Source organism: Halichoerus grypus, chromosome 10, assembly GCF_964656455.1.
Source record: "Halichoerus grypus chromosome 10, mHalGry1.hap1.1, whole genome shotgun sequence".
NCBI lineage: Eukaryota > Metazoa > Chordata > Mammalia > Carnivora > Phocidae > Halichoerus > Halichoerus grypus.
The window spans coordinates 65397386-65420661 of NC_135721.1; the positions used below are offsets into that span (position 1 = coordinate 65397386).

The window sequence follows — 23276 nt, forward strand, 5'->3', positions numbered from 1 at the left end:
TATTCCCTAAAGCTCCAGTTGACGGTAAAACCCTGGAGGGCAGAAACCACGTGCTCTTCTCAAGGGCCTAAAAGGAGCGTCTGACACACAAAATAGTAGTTCGATTAATTAATGAACATTCACTTTTTTGGAATGAGGGCGGCCCGAAAAATACCAGAAAGAGGAGGGCTTAAAGGAGACTGAGCAAACAAATCTATAAGTAACAAGTGAGATGGATACAAAGTACCTAGGTTTTTCCACACACTCGGGGTGAGGGACTAGGCCCACTGCCTTGTCGGAAGGCACGGCGACTACGGGCTCCCGCCGGTAGCGCAGGGAGCGCGCGACCCCAAGCGAGGGAGGACAATAGCTTGGAATTCGGCCTCGTGTTTCCGGTGGGGCAGCCTCGCGCTCGCGCCGTGAGGTCCGGGGGTGGGGGCTCCGAGCCGGCCCCACGGCGAGGGAGGCGCGGCCCGCTGGGCTCCCGCCGCCGCCCCGCCGCCGCCACCTCCTCCAACACCGTCGCTCCGCCCCGCCCCGCCCCGGAAGTGACTTGAGGCCCGTCCGGAATCTGCGGGCCCGGCTGCTGCAGCGTCATCAGCCGAGCCGGTGCGGGGCGGGCGGAGCGGCCGCTGCCGCCGCCAACGAACCGGGATCGCGCGGGGGCCAGCAGCGCGCCGGCCAGGGGAGGGGGCCCAGCGGTCGGGCCGAGGGCGACGGGCCGCCGGCGGCCGCGGGGCGACGACGACGCGGAGGAGGCGGAGCCCGGAGAGGGGTGGGGGCCGGGGAGGGTTAGGGTGGGAGGGGGTGGGGGGGGTGTCCCTAGGCTCATGGAGCCGGCCGAGCGGGCGGACGGCAGGGATCCCCCGGAGCCCGGCGGGCTTCCCGGCCCGGACCCGCGGGGCTTCGTCCCTCAGAAGGAGATCGTCTACAACAAGCTGCTGCCCTATGCCGAGCGGCTGGACGCCGAGTCCGACTTGCAGCTGGCCCAGATCAAAAGCAACCTGGGCCGGGCCGTGCAGCTCCAAGAGCTGTGGCCCGGGGGCCTCTTCTGGACCAGGAAACTCTCCACGTAAGTGTGTTCGGGCCTGTAGGGTGGGCGCGGGGGGTGGGGAGGGCAAAGGCTCAGTGGGAGGGCGTCCGGGGCGGGGGGTGGGGGAGGCCGCTCTTTGTCCGCACCGGACCGCTGGACTCAGCTCTGCCCCGACTCCAGCCGGTGGTCCCGGAGGAGTAGCCGGAGAATCGCGACAAGAAGCCTGGGAAGCACTCAAGTCCCCTCCCTGCTACTTTCCTGCGGGACCTCCTTGGTTCTCACCAGCCCTTGACGTCCTCCCCAGCCCTCGATGTCCTCCCCAGCTGCTTCTCCCCAAGGGTTCGGGTTGTTGTCTTCCGACCTGCGGGGCCCTGGGGAGCCGGAGGGCACCGGGCTCCCAGGGAAAGAGGTGAGCGGTCCCCCAAGGGTCCTCCTTGGACCTTTGCTCATGAGGGAGGAGAGACAGAGAGGATTCACCTATGAGGGAGCAACTATTGACTTTTCCTTGTGTTTCCTCAGGCTCTTCCTCTACGGTCTCCGCCTCTTCGTATCCTTCAATTCATGTCTAGTAACTTTCTGAATGAGGAGGAGGCCGTAGGGAACTTGTAGGTTCTGCTTTTTTGGGCCTGCTCAGACTTTGTGGGTTTGATTGAAAAGATTGGTTTAAAATCAGCCCTTAGCTCATTCTCGGGCTGTACACTAGACGTTAATGTTGAGAATGTTGAGTCTTAGAACCTCCGGAAAGTGTGTTTCTCCAGTTGTGACATTTCCTTTGGGAATGTGCGACCCTAAGGAAAATAGAGAAGAGAGCTGTCAGATTGTCCAGGGCATTATGAGTACCTGGCTTGTGTTAATTTTTGAGTCTCTCAGATGAATATAGATGACCTAAATCAGTTTCAGTTGTTAAATTATTCTTTTATTACTGTTACTGTTTTTTTGCACAAACACCCCGCAAACTATAGTGCCACTGAAAATAAGGGGGAAAGCAAGTAAAAATAGTCTTGGGGGGAAAGGTTAGAGACTTTATTTATTTTTTTTATATACCCCAAACCATTTATGTCCAAATAACCAGCAAGATGGGCATCTTCACTGTGTCAGAATAATTTTTTTAACAAAGTTGTGCTGTATCTTGCTTGGTTAACTGTACACAAAATCTGGTAACATTGTATGTTCATGAATGTGGGTATGGATGGATAAACATACAAGACATAAGTCACTTAAATCCAGTGTTTACCCAAATCTGCTGAGTGAACTGGGTGATGACTCAGGGTTTTGTAATGCAATAGTCTTCTCTACATTTCCTCACAGGATGATTCTTATCTGCCAGTTATTAGGGAGCCTCTGACAAATTTCTCATCTCCTCTTGAGGGTGGTAGTGGTGGGAGTAATACCTTTTTAATTAAAACTAAACTGAAACACTTAATTTGCCCTTTTCAAAGAGAGACCATAAAATGTCAAGGTTAACAGCTCTCCTCTTGATTAGAGTATGGAGAAGTTTGTGTATTTAGGATTCACGGGAGACTTTGGAAAAAAAGAAATGCAACAGGGAGAAGAACCACTTTCAGTCAAAAGAGAGGAATGTTTTATAACTGATTAACATCAGATGATTTTTCAAGTGAGCCTCCTATGTGTTTGTGTTACTTAGGCACAGTAAAAATAAAGTTACTTTGTCAGTTCCAGTAATTCCCCCATTTTAATCACTCTTGTTAGATTTACCGGAGAATAACCATTTTGGGGGACACAGCTTCTTTTAGATGCACAATATATAAGTATACCAGTGTGTGAATGCATACCTGGTTTGGATTTCTTTCTTTCTGTTTTATTTTATTTATTTATTTATTTATTCTTTTTATTAACATATAATGTATTATTTGTTTCAGGGTTTTTATTTTTTTATTTTATTTTTTCTTTTTATTAACATATAATGTATTATTTGTTTCAGGGCTGGTTTGGATTTCTGAATCTGGAATCTACACAGAGTTAAGCTTTGTTTTCTGACCTATTACTAAGCTTGGCAAATTAGCACCTGGAATTGGATTATTTTTGACTTACTAAGTATAAGTAGCTTTTACCTAGAAACAGCTAAAAATACAGTGGAGACAGTCCTTGGTGTTTAGGGCAAGATTGCAGTTAATAAGGCTTACTAGCCTATGAACCCCAAACCATTCATGTTTAAATAACCAGCAAGAAATGCTGTCAGAATTTTATTTTGGAACAGTGGTTAAATGCTGCAAACTGATTCTCAGGACTGCACTATGAGACATTTTGAACTTGGTGGGACATGTTGTGATCTTGGGTGTATTTTTTTTCTCCTAAGTCATGTTAAGGTGACCTGTTTATAGTTGGACTTGTTGTTTTTTAATGAGCCTTATGTGTTGCACAAGTTTACATCTAAATGATGCCAAAACATGTGATGACAGCTGTTAGTTACCTGAGTAGTGATCATATTTAGTACCTTGTAGAAGAATGGAAAGTAGTAATGAAAATAAAATGCAGGGGCGCCTGGGTGGCTCAGTTGGTTAAAAGTCTGCCTTCGGCTCAGGTCATGATCCCAGGGTACTGGGATGGAGTCCCATATCGGGCTCCTTGCTCAGCAGAGAGCCTGCTTCTCCCTCTCCCACTCCCCCTGCTTGTGTTCCCTCTCGCTGTATCTCTCTCTGCCAAATAAATAAATCTTAAAAAAAAAAAAAGAAAAGAAAATCTAACTTCTACCAGTAGCTCTGTGACTGTGGGAAGGCTACTTTAATCCTGTGTTTCAGTATTCTTGTGAAAGAAATGAGGGGTTGGACTAAATAATTCCTGAGAAACATTCCTGGTCTGGCATTTCATGATTTTATTTTTTATCCTGTAGAGCCTCAAATAGGCCAGTGTGTATCTTTCTGCAAGGACTATTTGAGCAGCTTGTAAAGTACTGGAAATAGCTCTATAGATCAAGCACATTCCTAAAGAAGACCAGAGTGTAAATGCTGTTCAGAGGCACTGGGACTGGATCCCAGACACCCCTAATCTGGGCATCACAGGTCTGTGTGGGGTAGAGTTCTGGTTTGGGGGTACTCAGGCTCCCGCTCCCTTTTTTCACTTTTTACCTCACTTAAGTACTTACTGTCATTCTGTTTCAATCCATTTTGAGACTGTGGGTCTGTGTAACATCTCTGTGAAGAAAGGTTATTTCTGTGTACTTTAAAAATTGGCTCTGTGGTAAAATACAAGCTCTCTTGTATGGACAAGTTAAAGTGTTAGAACTGCGTGAGGTAATATCACAGGGAATGTTTTTAAGAAGCAGGGAAACAAATTGGAGAAGAGAGGCACAAGCCTAATGGTCTTTGGAAAACAGCAGTAAAGACAGCTCCTGGACTCGAAGTGAAAGGTGTTGGTGGATAACTGGTACAGTCCATGTAGAGAATGACAGAGTTGAAGAAAGATAATCTTGAAACTTATTTTTTCTCCCTTTTCCCTCTGGACCTTTCATGTGTGGTGAGGTCTAGTTTGAAGATGTCAGTTGATCTATACCTGACCTTGCTGTGAACATTATTATCATCTTGGTCTTGCTTAACCTCTCTCAGCTTTAGGGTCCTCTTTCAGAAAGTGGGAGGAGTATAGACTCTTAGTGGCTTTTCAAACTTAAAACTTACCTGAGGACTGTTCTATAAAAGCAAAATCTTAAACACAATATTGGGCTCCTTGGGCAGGATAAAGTTGCACTGACTTTTTTCTTTTTAACACTTCACTGATTATAGAACCCCCTAAAGCCTGCTCAGGGCTCTGAAACATATTGTTTGAAAAATCACTGAGTTAGTCCCAAAGGGTCTTTCTAGCTCTGTGTTCCTTTAAATTGGTCTGGAGGAGGGAAAACAAGTGAATAGCCTACTATTTCCTAAAGTTTACTCCATCTATAATCCTTTCTTTTGTGTTTCTTTTTTTTTAAAACAGAATTTTGATTTTAGTGAAGGATGTGCACTTGGTGTATTATGAAACAAATTTAAATGTCTTACTTGTTATAATGAAATATTATATTCTGTGCTGTTTTCTTATAATGAAATGACTCTATTATACTGACAAATCATTTCATTTGCTAATTAAACTATAACTTCCTTGTTTAATTATTATTAAGAACATGATATAGCCTTCTTGGATAGGAATTGGATTATCCCAGTTGAAACCACATAATGTATTTAATTAGATTATATAACCACCGGAAACTTAAGTTTAGTCAAGATACGAATTATCAAATACACTGAACTTCTTTTGTGGAAAGTAATAATCTGACCACCGGAGCACCCAAATTTGTATCATCTCTGTGTTGGGGGAGAAAGTAGAAAATTCCAACCACTGAATCTCAGCTATTAACACGGTGTACTTATTTGGGTATCTAATGTTTAAGTGTTGAAATTGTGAAGTACACAATAAATAGAAGTGCTTTGTACTTGTAAAAAATCTTGAAATCTTGACAAATTACCACATTGATCAGTGAGAACCAGTTAGGGAAAGTAGTAGAAAAGGTTTGCTTTTGTTATTATATGACTACACTCAAAACGGGAACCAAAATTTCTTTGTTGAATTGATTTGAAAGCTGATTTTCCATAGAAAAACAAAGTAAATGAATTAAATTATTTGGGGACATGAATTTTTCTGACAAAGTTGTATAACAGTGCAGTAAACTGTCCTTCACATTTCTTTTCTTTCTTCTTCTTTTTTTTTAATTAACCAACTTTAGTTTTTAGAGCAGCTTTAGGTTCAAAGCAAAATTGAGCAGAAAATACAGATATCCCCTGTACCTACACATGCACACATTTAATTTTTCATAGCAGTCTCAAACTTAGATATTATATATATGTGTGTGTGTGTGTGTATGTATGTATATATATATATATATATATATTTGAGGCCCTTGCCATTTTTCAAACACCTTTTTAGTTTCTTTCTTGCCTTACTTGCTTTCATTCATTCTTTCTTTCTTTCTTTTTCTCTTTTTTAAGTAGGCTCCATGCCTGATGTGGGGCTTGAACTCATGGCTCTGAGATTAAGAGTCACATCCTCTACTGACTGAGCTAGTTAGATGTCCCTCAAGAACCTCTTTTAATCGTTCTTTTATTTTTTTTAAGATTTTATTTATTTGACAGAGAGAGACAACAAGAGAGGGAACACAAGCCGGAGGAGTGGGAGAGGGAGAAGCAGGCTTCCTGCTGAGCAGGTAACCTGATGTGGGCCTGGATCCCAGGACCCTAGGATCATGACCTGAGCTAAAGGCAGATGCTTAACGACTGAGCCACCCAGGCGCCCGTTAATCATTCTTTTAAAACACCTTCTCAGTTTTTTCTCCTTACTAGTTAACTGAATGTTTTTGCAGAATCTCATTTGTCAATATATATGATTTGAATAGTTTTTGAATACTTTTTTTATTTTCCTTTAAACATTTTTTATTGTGGAAAATATCACACATATACAAAGAAAGACAATAATATAGTGAACTTTATGTACCCATCACCTATGTTCAGTTATCAACTCATGGCCAATCATGTTCCTTCCACTCCCATGCACCCCCCATTGTTTTTGAAGCATATTACTTCATTCATAAGTGCTTCCAGTATGTATCTGCAAGGGAAAAGGAATTAAACCAAAAAACTCAATACTGATGCCATTCTCAAGCTTAGAAAAATGAACGATAATCCAACATCACTTTGATCAATCTCATGAAATTCTACTTGCAAAATTTGTGGTTTTACTTCTGAGTTTCCATTTGCATTGTTTTGTCTAAGGTTTACTTCAGACAGACCCCATGGGTAGTGATTTATAATACAGCTTCTTAATGAACATTTGTGTATTTTGGCATTGTTCTTCTCCCCCTTTTAACTGCGGAGACATAGAGTCCGTCCTGGGGCAACCAGGACTTCCTTGAATTCTCTCCATTTTGAAAACAAAGATACTGATGTTCTTATTAGTTAATACATAGTTGGATGCAAAGGAGTAGTGGCAGGAGTCTTTGAACAAATATTTTCTGAGTGCTTTGTGGGGGCCTGGCACTGGTTTTAGCCCTTGGGATATGTTAGTGAAAGATTTCTGCCCTCTTGGGAAGTTCCAGTGTGCTGCTTTTCTGTAAGCACACATTTTTGTTCTTTAAGGACAGCCTAGGCAAGGAGTAGCTCCATCAAGAAACTTGAGGAAAGTAAATATGAATTCTAAGGTCATTACTTAAAAAAAAAATTCTTATTCTGACCAATACGTTTTAATGCCCTAAATGGAGGCACTGAGAAGGGCAGTTAGGGAAAAAAAATTAATAAAACAGTACTATTCCTTGTTCAGAAATGTGAATGTATCATTTAAAAACAATTTTCCCAAGTGGTCTTGCTGCAGTGCTATAAAATAAAATTGTCTTTGAAATATATGTTCTTGACTGAACTAAAATGGAGGCAGTTTCTTGTTTTTTTAAGGGATGCTTGTTTATTTAGTAGTAAATAAGGGCATAACTTCTTAACCCATTTTCTCATTTTGGAACCCAGGTGTTAACTTTTCTGTTAAATGAGACTTCTAGTGAATCTTCTCTCACTGCTCTCCTTTTCTCCTTTTTAATACAAAATCCAAATCTGTGTTTCTTTCTAACCTGTGTAGAAAATTAGATCAAAATCTCATACAGTGTGAATGGCAAGCTGAGAATAGGGTAATAACAGCAACAGCAAGCAAACAACCAAAAAAACCTTTATATTCATTGACACAGCCACTGGAATGTTAAAAGCAGTGCATACTATAAATATTCCCATTTGGAATCTTGAGGTTGGCTACTTCCATATTCGGCCTGCACTCAGCATTTCTTCCCTTTTAGTGCACTCTCTCTTGATCCCTTGTTTGTGCTTTTGTAGTCTTTGTATATAATCTTCCCTCTACTGTGAGCCTTCTTGAGGTCAGTGTCCTCCATGTTTACTTCCTTTCCTCCTCTCCCAGCATTTACTACAGCAGTACGGCAGTGTATATGCATTCATTTGTACTCAGTGATATTATAATTAATTTTTTGGTCTTTCTAAACTAAAGCATTATGGAATTCTAAGAAATTACTACTTTTACAGTCAAAATGGAGAAAACAAATATGGGATGAGATCTATTTTTTTTTTTTTAAGATTTTATTTCGTTATGAGAGAGAGAGTGAGAGAGCATGAGAGCGGAGAGGGTCAGAGGGAGAAGCAGACTCCCCGCTGAGCAAAGGGAGCCCGATGCGGGACTCGATCCTGGGACTCCGGGATCACGACCCAAGCCGAAGGTAGTCGCTTAACCACTGAGCCACCCAGGTGTCCGGAAATGAAATCCTCTATTTTAATACGGGATTCAAAAGAAAGTTACATATTTAGTAAAAGAAACGGAGGGAAGGAGCATTTTGGTTAAAGAAGAGAATGGTGTGTTTCATAATCCAAAGTGGGAGTCTGGGGGGAGTGGGTTTAGCAAGGTTAATTAGAGAAGAAAGCAGATTATATTGGTTGCATCAGTGAGTTTGAGACTTTCATTTAAAAATAAATCTATAATGATTGTTATGTTTAAATATTTAGTACTAAATAATTCAGAGTGTAGTTAATACAGTTTTTGAACAGGTGAACCATACAGTTTTGGTAGTGATCATCGCCTTTTTATGCTATTTTGGCTTTTTTTCACAATAAATAGACCCTAAATTTTAGAGTCTAAAAATAAAGTAAAGGGGGGCCTGGCTAGCTCAATCAGAAGAGCATGCGATTCTTGATCTCAGGGTTGTGAGTTTGAGCCCCACATTGGGGGTAGAGATTAGTTAAAAAGAAAAAAAAAAGCTTTAAAAAAAAAAAGAAAAGAAAAAAATCAAAATACAGTAAAGACTTTTTCCCTTCCCAAGAAAAAACTAACACCTTTGAAATGGGTTTGAGAATAGTATTGTAATTCATATAAATTGGAAATTGCTTAAGAATTATTAAAAATGCTTTCTAATCTCCTAATGGTAGGTACTCTAAAAGAAATGTGTTAGTGATCTTTGGGCTCTTAAGTGTGAGTATTTCATTTTGTTTTCTGACAAATTTCTTTTTTAAACCAAGGATGAGGTAGAAGTTTTTAGAGTAAGAAACTTTATGAATGCAATCTTTTGCATTAGAGTCTAGTTTATATTTTGGGTGGATTCCTAAAGAGTTTAGTTGGGATAGTTTCTCTTATGAGGGGAGGTGGGTTACTTCCAGACATCCCAATAAATAAAATATTGTCAAATTTCTGCCAACATAAATCAAACAGTGGTCCCTATTTTGTGTATGGCAGGAAAAAAGTTACCATTTAACAAATTCCAGAGTGATTTAAAATGTGATTTTTAAAAAATCATAATTAGACAAATATCTTAAAACTTTTTCATTTTGTGGAGTTTTTTTTTTTTTTTGTAGTTTGTATGGTCTCACAATTTGTCATCTATATGTTCATTTATAAGTGCTTAATAGAGAATTTTTCATTTGTGGGTTATGACCAAAGCATTGTGAAATCAATTTAGGTCTTGACCAGTTTTTTGTTTGTTTGTTTTGAGGGGGTTGTTTGTTTGTTGGTGAACTAAATTAGAATTAGAATTATTAGAGTAAATTTAAAAGTAATAAGGCTGAATGTTTATGACCTTAATTTCAGTTTTTTATATATTTTTTTTCAGTTTTATATATGTTTAAGTATATACCGGGTTATATATTTATAAGGGTGGGTTGTGGCTCCCAAAATATGAAAGCTACTGATTTTATAGGTTTCTTTCTGTAATTCAGATCGTCTAATCAACACCTACACCTTGAGCCACAAAGACACGAGGGGTAAAAACGAAAAGTTCCAACAGGTTAAAAAATCAGTAGACTGCGGCATCTTGCAAGAGAGCATTAGTTAATAGATGATTGAATGAGTGGCATAGGTACTACCTACCATATGTTGAGGCCTCAGAGTGTGCCAGCACTATGCTAATGACTTGACCGTCATTATTTCACTTAATTTTCACAAACGTCCCTATGAATTGTAGGTACGTTTGTTATCCCAGTTTTACCTTTGAAGAAATGAGACTTAGTGAGGTACGGTATTAGCTGATTTGTCTAATGACCACAGGGCTTGCTCTTAACCATGAGTCCCAGAGGAAGGAAACTCCCAGGCTGTATAGCCTGGGAAGGCCACCTGGGGAAGAACGGCACCTGAGCCTTGAGGTGGGATTTGGTTAGGTAAGCAGGAATCTTGAGAAAGCCATTTAATGTGGGGGAACAAAGATATGAACAAGTCGACCACATAACTGTTAAAGTCTGTATTTGGAGCACAGTATTTTGAAATAAATCAGTTATCTGTCTCCCTCTAGGCTGTATGCTCCAGAACCATTTGTTACTTTCCATTCTCTATTGCCATGTCTGGCTCTTAAGTGTAGTAAAGCATTTCAAGAGATGAATGCCCCTTGTCCCTGACTCCAGGGAGAAGCAACTGGGAAAAGAATAGAGGGATCATTATTAGGTATTAAGAGTGAATGACTGTATTACTGCAGAAATTGTCATGTCAGTTATAATAAGTCATAAAGGATATAACTCTGAAATACAATATGCTCACACTCCAGTGAGTATTGTTTAGCCTGTGGTGTAGATGGGGATAAAGAGAAGTGTGTACTTCAGATCTCCTTGTCCATTTAGGGCCTTCCGTCAGAAATACTATCCTTGGTAAAGATAATAGACCTGTTTTATAGTGTGTTTCGGAAACCTACTCAATGTTTTAAGGCCAATTTACTTAATTTGGTAAAATATTTATTGTTAGTTTGAAGGGTTTTCTTTTTTTCTTTTTAAAAATAGAACTAGTTCGCGTGAGCTGTTTTTAATTATGTAAGCCAGTATATTTCTGAAGATACACTCATACATTTGGTCAGCTGAAAAAATGTTTCTCAGAACGTCCACCTTGTTTCATTCTTTGGTTAGAGTTGAGGGTTATATATGTATAGAGGCATAGTCCCTGCCATCCTTACCTGTTAGTCATCTAAAGAAACACTATAATAGGGGCGCCTGGGTGGTTCAGTCATTAAGCGTCTGCCTTTGGCTCAGGTCATGATCCCAGGGTCCTGGGATCGAGCCCCGCATCGGACTCCCTGCTCAGCGGGGAGCTTGCTTCTCCCTCTCCTACTCCCCCTGCTTGTGTTCCCTATCTCGCTATATCTCTCTCTGTCAAATAAATAAATAAAGTCTTTAAAAAAAAAAAAAATAAATAAATAAATTAAATAAATAAAATGTTTAAAAAAAAAAGAAACACTATAATATATACATGTATAACTCCAGTAAGAAATAGAATGTGGAAAATACTCGTTTGGTACAAGCTGTTAAGGGACAGAGAGGACAGAGATAGCACTTTTGGTTGGGAATGAAGGAAGACTCTGAAAGAGGAAACCTTAAAGGATAGATAGGCTTTTAAGGATATGAACAAATAATTCACAAGAAAATATATAGTAAGCAAATACCTTAAGATAAATTTAGCCTCATAACTGAAGAAATATTAATTGAAACAGATTGTATAAGTATTTTATTTTTAATGATTGAAATAGATTTTAAACCACCATATCTTGTACTCCAGTCAGTCTGCTAAGGTGCAGTGGTTCTCAAATGTAGTGAAATGTCTGGGAAGCATAAAAACAACTGGTACTCGGGGCCCATTTCAGATCAATTAAATCAGAATGTCTTTCTTGTACATTAATCAATTACCCATCACCATAGCCTTGTGAGGAAACCCAGGTCTTAACAAATACAGAGATTAAATGACTTGCCCAAGGAACTGACCTAGAATACTTTGAATTCTCTGCAAATTTGTAGAACCGTGCTGCTCCTGCTGGCTTGGCTGCTGTGTTGAAATCAATAAATATTCTGGCTATTCAGAGTTGATGATAACATTGGGAGTTGCAAAGCAGTCTAGAGCATGGCAACATAAAATATTCTCCACTTTAGATAACACCTAATTTGCCTTTCTTCTATGTCAGCAGGCCCTTGGAATTGATATCCTTTATTGTTAATTTGTTTTTGTGTGTGTGTGATAGTGCATCCCTTTTCTTGATTCTCAGCTTGACCTCTTTGGAAGTGAAATGAGAAAATAAGGAACACTCTCTTGGTTGTGTCTTTTTGTCATAGAAGTATGCTGTTCTTGCTCTGTTCCTCTCCCTAGAGCTGTCTCTGTGCCTGTTCCTGCCTCTTTCCCCAAATGCTCAGATTTTCTTGACCCTCGGTTGCTTATTCAGAGTGATGACGGCTTTCTGATCTTTCAAGATTCGGTTCAGTGGACTCTCATCTATGATGAAACATTGGTTAAAAAAAAAAAATCACAAAACTGATAGTACTTCATTTGTCTCCCTTACTTCTGTATATTTAAGTTTTCCAATACGTAATTCCTCACATCTAGAGATGCATTTTGATTACATGGGTAATTGAATGAAAAGAGAAGGAGAGGTGGATTTATGAGAAAACCCTACATTTTATCTGTTCACTCACTATTCCTAGTAATGAGAAGCTGTATCTGCGTTTTTAAATATTATGTGTTATGATGAAGGACTTAGTCCTGGAATAAAGTCAAAGTAATTAATTCCTGATCTTCTAGCTTTCTCTGCACATTTTGCCTTTTTTAATTTTTGTCATTGGTGATATCTTAGGAACAGAAGAAAGAGACAGTAAAGTGGGGAGGGAGGTTGGTTTTTTTGTTTTGTTTATTGTTTTTTTCTGGTTAGAGGGAAGAGTTTTTTCAGGCATCTCATTGACAAGTATTTTAAAGCAAATAAAATTACCATGACCATTTACCTCTAGCCGTCAGGTATTAAGACATAGTTTTAAAAATTGTTATGTCTCACCATTTATTCAGATATTTTACATTTAGTACAGTTTTATTGTTTTAAAATGTAATTCCTAAAAATAAATAAATAAATATCTAAACCGGAAAAAAAAAAAATGTAATTCCTATACATTTCTCTTAGAGAAATTACCTTTTTTTTTAAAGATTTTATTTATGTATCTGAGAGAGAGAAAGAGAACAAGCAGGGGGGTGGGGCAGAGGGAGAGGGAGAAACAGACTCCCCGCTGAGCAGGGAGCCCCATGCAGGGCTCAGTCCTAGGACCCTGAGACCATGACCTGAGCCAAAGTCAGACACTTAACGGACTGAGCCACTCAGGCGCCCTCTTTCAGATAAATCTCTAATGAATCTTTTTGTTGATATTATGAATGGAACAGTTTACCTCCATTCACCACTGTTTTTTATCTGGTTACCGTAAAGAAGGCTGCCAATTTTAAAAAACATATTCTGTGGATTTTCTTATTTAGTCTAAAAGTGGGTTTTTTGGGGGCACCTGGGTGGCTCAGTCGTTAAGCGTCTGCCTTCGGCTCAGGTCATGATCCCAGGGTTTTGGGATCGAGTCCCACATCGGGCACCCTGCTCAGTGGGAAGCCTGCTTTTCCCTCTCCCACTCCCCCTGCTTGCGTTCCCTCTCTCGCTGTCTCTCTCTCTCAAATAAATAAAGTCTTTAAAAAAAAAATAAAAGTGGGTTTTTCTTGTTGCTGGATTTAGATGTTGTAGGGAAAATCATAGCATTGACAACATACTCTTTTACCCTTCCTGAAACAGTTACCCCTGTTTGTGTTTCCTAGTTTACTCATTTTCTTTTTCAAGACTGGGTATTAGGTATATGGTATACTTTTATCAGGAGAGGCATAATCCCTGGTTCTCTTTTTGTGATGTTAATAGCCATTCTGCATTCTTTAGAGATTGCAAAATGGTTCTTTGCTTATTAGCTGAAGTTCTCTAAAAAACTTTTACTCCTGAACTATTGTTTACCCTGAGGTACAATTCTTATAGAAGCCAGGATAAATGTTTCATTGGTTCTCTTTATTTACCAGTTTTTTTTTAAGATTTATTTATTTTAGAGAGAGAGCACATGCCCATGCAAGCAGGGGGAGGGGCAGAGGGAGAGAACTCAAGCAGACTCACCGCGGAGTGTGGGCTCATCCGAGGGAGGGTTGGATCTAACAGAACTGAGATGAGCTGAGATCACAACCTGAGCTGAAATCAGGAGTCCAAGGCTTAACAGATTGAGCCACCTAGGCGCCCTATTTACCAGTTTTTAAGATAATGACTTGGTCCCATAGCATTCTTCAAGGGCATAATCTGTGGGGTTTTTCTTTTGTTTGTATTTATATTTTTTAGTTTCATTATGAACTCAATGGATTTAAACATACATTGCAGGTAATTACGTGATTCATGCTCTGGTGTCATTTTTGGCTAGGGAGAACCCTACAACCTAACTTCTGTGCTCTTTTAAATAGGACTTTAGTAGTCTTTGATAAGGGCTGTTTTTATTAAAAGAAATGTAGAAATGCAAAAATATTGATTACCTAATTTTAAACATTGTATTTTACAACAGAAATTTGATATGAAATGTTTTTACATGTTTTAATTACAAAAATAATGCCTTTTTACTTAAGAAAGTTAGAATAAACAAAGGTATATAGGAAAACATGAAAATCACTCCATTTTACCATAGAGGTAATGTGTTATGGTGTCTGTTTTATCTTTTAATCTTAATGTATGAGTATATATTTTCTTTGGTTGTATTCATATATGTTTTGTATCTTGCTTTTTTTAAAAAAGATTTTATTGGGGTGCCTGGGTGGCTCAGTCGTTTAAGCGTCTGCCTTCAGCTCAGGTCATGATCCCAGGGTCCTGGGATTGAGCCCCACATTGCTCTCCTTCTGTGTGCTCTCTCAAATAAATAATAAATCTTTCTTATTTTTAAAGAGTTTATTTATTTATTTGACAGAGACACAGCAAGAGAGGGAACACAGCAGGGGGGAGTGGGAGAGGCACCTGAGGCACCCAGGCACTCCTAAATTAATAAATCTTAAAAAAAAAAAAAGATTTTATTTATTTGAGAGAGAGAGAGTGCATGTGAGAGAGCACAAGCACAAGCAGGGGGCAGGGGCGGGGCAGAGGCAGAGGGAAAAGCAGGCAGGAGCCCCTCTCCGTGTTTGATCCTAGGACCCCTAGATCATGACCTGAGCCAAAGGCAGACGCTTAACTGACTGAGCCACCCAGGTGCCCCTTGTATCCTGCTTTTTTTTTTTTTAATAAGACATTTCATTTCACATCCACTAAAGTGCTTTTTAAATGACTGCATTATATCTAAAGGCATAAACCACAATGTAGCAAACCATTCTCTTATGTCGGCTTCTTTTTTTTTTCCCCAGGAAAATTTTACTGCAAATGTGCAATGAAAAACTTTGGTATTTTGACTTTGATATTCTAGATTTTTACTTAGGATGTATTGTTAGATGTGGAGTGTTTTTTTTTTTAAGATTTATTTATTTGAGAGAGAGAGAGTGCAAGGCAGGGGGAGAGGAAGAGGAAGAGGGAGAGGATCTCAAGCAGACTCCCTACTGAGCATGGAGCAGAAATCAAGTCAGATGCTCAATGACTCGACTGACTGAGCCACCCAGGCGACCCTAGATGTAGGATTTTTTAAAAGCGATTGAGTCCCACATGGGGTTCCCTGCTTAGCAGGGAGCCTGCTTCTTCCTCTGCCCCTCCCCCTGCTTGTGCTCTCTCTCTCTCACTCAAATAAATAAATAAAATCTTTCCAAAAAAAAAAAAGATCCATCAGTGTTTTATTTTTATTTTTTTTTTTTTTTAAGATTTTATTTCTTTATTTGAGAGAGAGAATGAGATAGAGAGAGAGAGCATGAGGGGGGAGGGTCAGAGGGAGAAGCAGACTCCCCGCTGACAGCAGGGAGCCCGATGCGGGACTCGATCCTGGGACTCCAGGATCATGACCTGAGCCGAAGGCAGTCGCTTAACCAACTGAGCCACCCAGGCGCCCTCCATCAGTGTTTTAAATGAATATAGTTAAACTCTAGTTTTTAAATTTTATAAGTAAAATTCCATTTTTTTGTCTTTTGAGTAGGACTACCCAAAATAAAGCATTTACTTAAGATTAAATGTCATTGCTAAATGTCTTAACATCTTTTATAATTACAAATAGTCTTAATGTTGTTCTGAAATTATATTAATTTTACTTGATTGATGCCTAAGTTAGAACCTTAGAAATCCAGCGATTGCCTTAAAGAAAAATAACTGGTGAATGACAAAGCTTGTATTGAAACCAGTATTTTTAGCCTCTTGTCAAGCTCTAATTCTTAGTTCATTTCAGTAACATATAATTTTGTATTACTTCAAACTTCCTTGTAATGAATAGTAAACTATCTTCAGGTTGTATAGTAGAAAAAACCTTGACAGTATTGCACACTTTATTAAATAACTACTGTTCCTGGTATGCTACTGCCTTTCTTTGCTTGAGATTAAAAATTAAAGCATTTGATTAATACAGTATAAGGTTTTGAGGAGGAAGGAAGCAATTAAAAAGTGCTTTTGTATTATCTTTCATAGTTTTTCTCCCCTGTGGGAGGATGGAACATAATGACATCATTTATATATTCTGGATAGTTTAAGAAACTCTGTTCAAAAGATCAATCATGACTGTTACCAAGGTTTTCAAGTATTTTGAGACCTCTAATAGTAATTTTTAGTTCTAAAACTTAAAGTGAAAATTGGAAAAAGAAAAGATTATCAATATGGTCAAAAGTAGGATTTTTGAACATAAATATACAGAAAAACCAACTGGAGTAGTTTTTGAAAAATGAAGGTTCTTAGTCTCCACCCTGAGTATTTTTTTTTTATTTTTTATTTTTTTTGAACAATTTTATTGCATTTCACACTCCTGGTATTTTAATGGTCTAGATTTAAGATGGAACTCAGGAATATGCATTTTAAACAGTCTAATAGACATTTGCTAGGTATTATCAAGGCACTTTTTCCAAAGTGGGTATAGGACTTTATACACCTACCATTAACATATGAAAGGTCCGGTTGTTCCACATTCTCACCCAAACTAGATATTATTAGGCTTTTTAGTTTTAGTCAGTCTGGTGGGTGTAAAGTGGTACCTTACTGTGGTTTTAATTTGCTTTTACTGGTGAGTAAGGGTGTTGAGTATCTTTACATATGCTTATTAGCCATCTGTATGTTGTCTCCTGAGAAGTGCCTGCCTGAGTCTTTTGCCTTTTTTTTTTTTTTTTTTAAATCTGGTTGTGTCTTTTACTGATTTGAAGGAGTTCTTATGTAATTTGCATAAGAGTACTTTGTCAGGTGGATGTATTCCAAATATCAGATTGGGCTTTTCACTTTTAATAGTGTTTTATTGTGAACAGAATTTCTCAATTTTTATGAAAAGCAATTATTAATTTTCTTCTTGTACTTTTTGTGCTCTTCAGAACAAATTTTTCTTGGACTGCATTTTGAGAAATGCTGAGACAAGAACCACTTTCTGGTTGACAAGAACTGTTTCCCGGTTGACAGGGAAAATAGAAGGTTTCTTTCTGAGTAATCCCCTAACATCTCTAGTTTTGTCAGCAGTTCTACCTCCTCTAGGAATCCCCCTGTTGGTCTCTTCTTTTCATAATATTAAATTTGGGGCTCTGAATTTTGTGTTCCTAATGTTAAGCATATAGTTGCCTTTCTACTGCAGTAAATGCAATGGACTGTAGCTAAGTTATTTCGATGACTTAGAGCCATGTTTCCCCAGTTTTTCTCCAGAAGTATCCTAGCCACAGAGGAAAGTACAGAGCTCCAGGGGCATCCAGAGTCCTGGCTAGACCTGAAGTAGCCACTGAAAGCAAAGGATCGTTCTTTGAACTCTTCTCCGTGTAGTTTTTAGGAATATAGTTTGCTTTCATTTGAAAGTAGTGTTGATTCTACCTTTTACTCCAAAATTTAGAGTGAACTTGAGGGGAGGCTGCAGGAGGCTGTACCACGTTTATTCAGCAACTTAAAGTGCCCCGGTAGCCCTGGGCTTAGGGTTTTTATATATTGCCTTCACTATTCCATTTGCTTTACCAGCCCAGTGTAGTTAAGAAACTTGCACAGTAGTTACTGGCAGAAGCAAAACAGTATCTCACTCTCGTTGCTCTGCTGTTTGTACTATCCAGTCACAGAGTACTAAGGTGAAATCATGGGATTCTGTCTTGAAACAAGAGAAAAGAGCTGAATGAATAAATAAATACACAACAGCCTGAGAAAATGAAAAAGTATGTTTTTAGTGGACCAAGAATTTTGAGGAATTTCTGGAAAGGAAAAGCAGTTAGATACCCTAATTTTAGAAGTTAAGCATAAATTCAATTTGATCTTAGCTATTGGGGCAGTGCTAAAGAACATATAAGGAATATTAATATCTTTTCTGTTGGTTTATATATTTGTAAAATGATTCTTTCTCAAAGGTGTTTATGATTTTTAAGTGTTCACTAATTTGTTCTAAGTAAGTTTTTGGTTACTTAAGTTTTTGTTACTTACGCATCCTTAAAATAGTCTATAATTAATTAGTCATTCTTGCTTTTTAGGACACCTTTTCCTTTGCTTGTAGTCGATGCTTTTGATTACCTTGGTTATCTAAAGTTAAAAAACTAAAAATGTATAACTTTGAGGTAAAATACTATATTATTTTTGATAGTAACTTAATTTTAGTATAACTGTGAGTTAACTCAGAAACACATGGTATTATAAGTTATGTAACTTGGTGTATTTTAGGATTCTAAGCAAACCATTATTGTTTCTTCAAAGAATCTGTGGTTAAACAGTAAACTTCTATATCTGTACTCTCCTGTTCTATTTTATTCTTTATATTGTGATATGCTGTTTTTAAGTAGTTTTAGGAGTTACATATCAACAGATAATTCTCTTGAATGAGCACTTACTTAATAAAAGGAAGGGGACAAAGGAACCCATTTCAGGGATACTAATGGCCAAAGGCCAGTTAAGACCAAACAACAATAAGACAACAGTATTTTAATTGGTCACTGAATGTTGATGAGAATTCAGTTATCATTATAAGCCTTTTGTTAATTAAATTATTATTTGGTAGTCTTAATTAAAACAGAATAATTTTTCCTACATAATGAGTAAAGATATAAAATGCTTAACATCAAGGGCATTTGAAATTAAGGTGTCATAATACATATTTTTTTTATTGTGGCAAAAACAAATTTACTCTTAACAATTTTTAAGTGTACACTACGGTATTATTAGCATATGTACATTGTACAACGGATCTTCAGAACTTTTTCATCTTACATAACTGAAACCCTGTACTCCTTGAATAACTCCGTGTTTCCTTGTGTGCCCCACCTCCACTTGTCCCTGGTAACTACTATTCTACTTTTTGTTTCAATGAGTTTGATTATTTTAGATACTGCATATAAGTGGAATCGTGCAGTATTTGTCTTTTATGATTGGCTAATTTCACAGCATAATAATAATACACATACACACACACCACAAATACACACTGCATTTTGTTTATTCATTCATCCATCGATGGACATTAATGTTTCTTCCACACTTTGGCAGTGAATAATGCTGGCAGTGAATATGGGTAACTTATTTTTAAAGGCTATATTGATTTTTCTGTTGCAGATATATTCGACTTTATGGGAGAAAATTTAGCAAAGAAGATCATGTTCTTTTTATCAAGTTATTGTATGAGCTGGTATCAATTCCAAAACTGGAAATCAGCATGATGCAGGGATTTGCCCGTCTCTTGATCAACTTGTTAAAGTAAGTACATTTCCTGTGATTTCTGCTAACAGTTTTTGGTTTGTTTCTTCAAGGTTTTAGGCAACAAGAGCTAAGTGTTCTTTGGTAAGAAGACCCAAGTCCCAAATTGCCAGTTTGCAAAAAGGTTGCAGAAAATTTTATCATAAGTTGAAGCCATACATGTTAATTAATTAAAATTCTGTCTCCTTGTGAGGCCTTCTGTTTTGTAGCACACATGGAAATATATGTTACTTGATGTTCGTTTAAACTAGTTTTCTTCCATTATGTATGTGGTAAGATCCTAAAGGAGTCATGAATCATTTATTCTTTACGCCTATGTACTCAGCACAATGCTGGAAACAATTAAATACTCCATAGATAACATGGGAAAATAGGAAATTCATTGGCAGTAATGGTGGCACAAATTTAAATGCCCCCTTTTACCTGGTGCTCTTTGAGGTTTGAGCAGCAGTAAGAATCTGGTGCATTGTTCTTCGTACTACTGCATTCTACCAGTGAGTTGCTGTGGATAGGGAAAAGCAAGGCCCACCCAGGATGACAGCAGCATTTAACAACTGTCATCCCTGTGTAGTAGGTGTAATATAAACAGCTGTGCATGAATATATACATATATGGTTACTTTTTTTTTTATTATTAGGAAAAAGGAACTTCTTTCAAGAGATGATTTGGAGTTACCTTGGAGACCACTTTATGACATGGTGGAAAGAATACTATATTCCAAGACAGAGCACCTGGGATTAAATTGGTTTCCTAAGTAAGTTTCCTTTTAAAGTAGTTCTTTGGGAGCACTTGGGGCCTTTTAGAATTTGGTCATAATTGAGAAATGATTGGGTTATTTGAGATAAGCAAATAGACATTTCAGTGTGCTCATTTCTTTGTAACTTCACTCTCAAAACAATTTATTGCCCTCTTTAAACTATATCTGAAGTTACACTTAAGAATTTCCTACCAGGATATCTGACAGCTAACATTACCATACTGGCCAAAGACAGCAGATTTTTGTTTGAAATCTAGTATTTTGTCATTGAAAGTAATGCACATTTGGCATTCTTCATTATATGTTCACATGTGTTTTAATTCTTCAAGTAAAATGAACGCCTCAAGAAGAGGAGCTTGGCATATTCCAGAGGGTACCCACATCCCAGTTAAAGAAACATTAGTTTCACTGACTGTTCATGGAATGCAAGCTATTCAAATGCACAACTTCTTGGTTTAGACACACTAGGATGCAATGTTTAGACATACTAGGATTATGAATGTCTGGTTGATTATACCTTCTTTTATGTACATCCTAACTCTTCCAGATCTCTAATTCTGGTACCTTTTGTATTTTATTCTGAGTTTACAGAATATAATATGATGATCTGTCCCTTTTTGGTAAATAATGATTTTTTTTTTTAAGATTATTTATTTATTTATTTGACAGAGAGAGAGAGACGGCGAGAGAGGGAATACAAGCAGGGGGAGTGGGAGAGGGAGAAGCAGGCTTCCCGCAGAGCGGGGAGCCCAATGTGGGGCTCGATCCCAGGACCGCAGGATCATGACCTGAGCCGAAGCCAGATGCCTAATGACTGAGCCACCCAGGCGCCCCTGTAAATAGTGATTTTAGACTTGACTGCAAAGTATCGTTCTTCCTTGTTAACAAGGCTTTATCTATTTATGATCTAGCTCTTAATTTTCTCAGTCTTGGTACATTTGGCTTAAAATACTCTTAAACTTTGGCTCATTCGGTTAAATGTCCAACTCTTGAACTCAGGGTCGTGGGTTCAAGCCCTGCATTGGGCTACTTCAAAAAAACAAAACCTTTTTTTTTCTTTTCGTTTCTTTTTCTTTTTTTTTTTTTGACTTCAGACATGTTTATTATAATCTTATACAGTTTATATAAATTTGTACTTGTATTTATTTGGGCTCAGTTATAACATAGCATAATAAAAATCCAAGCACTGGTCCTCTGAAATAAAGCAGGCAATCACCATTCAATAAACACATGATTTAATTTGTATAAAAGGGTTAAGTTTACAACTAAACTTTTATAAAAAGTTTAGCATAAGTACATCATTACACTTTATTTGTATGCAGAAATATACATCTCTGCCACTATACAAGAAGACTCTAATTAAAGAGTGCACAAGGTTTCACCACACACACGCACGTGCTTGCGCGCACGCGTGCACATATACATACATATATATACACACACACAGCATTCATTAGGCTTGCGTCAAAAGGGTCATTTCTGGGCAAAAGACTTCATTTAAGTAACTGAATACTGGATTCTTCTGGTATTCACGCTCCACCTTTGAAAAAAGGCAAAGTCTGTTTAAATTGGGAAATTCCTTACGATTTTAATGTTTTCACTCCTCATGGTGGAAATAGTATATAAAGAAAATCTTCCAACTGCAGAAAGGGCATTTAAAAGTCTTTTTCATAAATAATATCACAGTCCAGGTCAGAGAACACCCTGGGGAAGATGGTCATTCTTAGTTTTCTTTCCATTTTTAAAAAATGTCCATTCAGTTTGTTGTTCTTCTTGTGAAATGGTTGAAAAATAAGTTCAGGGGGTGCCTGGGTGGCTCAGTCGGTTAAGCGTCTGCCTTCGGCTGGGGTCATGATCTCAGCGTCCTGGGATTGAGCCCCGCATCTGGCTCCCTGCTCAGCAGGGAGTCTGCTTCTCCCTCTGCCCCTCCCCCCCCCACTCATGTGCACAGGGGCTTTCTCTCTCCCTCTCTCACAAAAAAAAAAATAAATAAAATCTTAAAAAAGTAAGTTCAGTGTCTTAAAAGATCCTGTGAATTCGTTGTTCTTGTGCAAAGAAAAGGAAAGTCATGAACACCATTTATTCAGCCACAGAGCGCTTTACTGTCATTTGACATTAATTCAGAAGAGAATTCAGAAGCCTGCAAGGACAGGATACTGATGTCCATGTTTAGGGTGGTCAGTAGTGCCCTGGATGCCTGGCTCTGTCCAGGTCGCTAGTAGTATGGGCTGACAATAGTGGGGTGCGAGTCCAGGGTGATCTGCAGGTCCAAGATCCCTTGTTGCAGGATTTCCATCTTGCTCACCTTCTTGTCCTGGGGGATGCTGGGCACCAGCTCTGTGAGTTTGGAGTAGCAGTCGTTCATGTTGTACAGAAGGCTCATCGGGTCCTCCACCAGGGCTTTGCTCCAGGAGATGACCAGGCTGTGGTCCGAAAGACTGTTTTTTCTAACAGGCCTCATTGCACTAAAGGCTTTCATGCTGATGTGTGAGGAAGGGGAGACCAGGAAGGAGCCGACTGCCCAGGGGCTCATGCCTCCGCCACCTGTGGATCTTCCTGGGCTTCCTGTGCTCCACACCGGGCTGGGCTCAGAATCTTCTTTGTTATAAGTAGGCTCCACAACTCAGGGCTTGAACCCACGACACTGAGATCAACACCTGAGCCGAAATCAAGAGTCTGAGGCTTAACTGACTGATCCACCCAGGTGCCCCTAAGAAAAAACTCCTAAAACTATTTGTAATTGAGGTTTATTTTTAGGAAAGTTTCTACAATTTTCTTCAGTTTACCTCTCCTCTCATTACCTAGAGTTGTTTGTCATACACATATGTACTTATTTCCTGAAGAGCACCATTTTACACACTTGTGTTATTTTCCTCTTTCTTTTTTATAAATTAAGA

The 23276-nt window shown here is 38.7% G+C and overlaps 2 protein-coding genes and 1 pseudogene across 10 annotated transcripts in view; 1 reads left to right on the forward strand and 2 right to left on the reverse strand.

Annotated features, from left to right (window-relative positions):
- LOC144379232 (uncharacterized) overlaps nucleotides 1–555 on the reverse strand; it is a 97940-nt gene extending 97385 nt beyond the window's left edge. For 3 of the 7 annotated variants that reach the window (XR_013441825.1, XM_078056559.1, XM_078056555.1), the window contains exon 1: nucleotides 227–553. The gene's annotated coding sequence lies outside the window, so the exon portion shown is untranslated. Of the gene's footprint in view, nucleotides 1–226 lie in introns of all 7 variants that reach the window. The other 4 variants (XM_078056558.1, XM_078056557.1, XM_078056556.1 and 1 more) reach the window with 2 other exon arrangements.
- A 241-nt stretch (nucleotides 556–796) lies between these two features.
- PSME4 (proteasome activator subunit 4) overlaps nucleotides 797–23276 on the forward strand; it is a 108124-nt gene continuing 85644 nt past the window's right edge. For all 3 annotated transcript variants that reach the window (XM_078056560.1, XM_078056561.1, XM_078056562.1), the window contains exons 1-3: nucleotides 797–1051; nucleotides 19482–19622; nucleotides 20260–20376. In XM_078056560.1, the coding sequence (XP_077912686.1) occupies nucleotides 810–1051; nucleotides 19482–19622; nucleotides 20260–20376 (500 nt within the window). In that variant the 5' untranslated portion in view covers nucleotides 797–809. The remainder of the gene's footprint in view (nucleotides 1052–19481; nucleotides 19623–20259; nucleotides 20377–23276) is intronic.
- On the reverse strand, nucleotides 22442–22858 carry LOC118547766 (DNA-binding protein inhibitor ID-2 pseudogene; annotated as a pseudogene).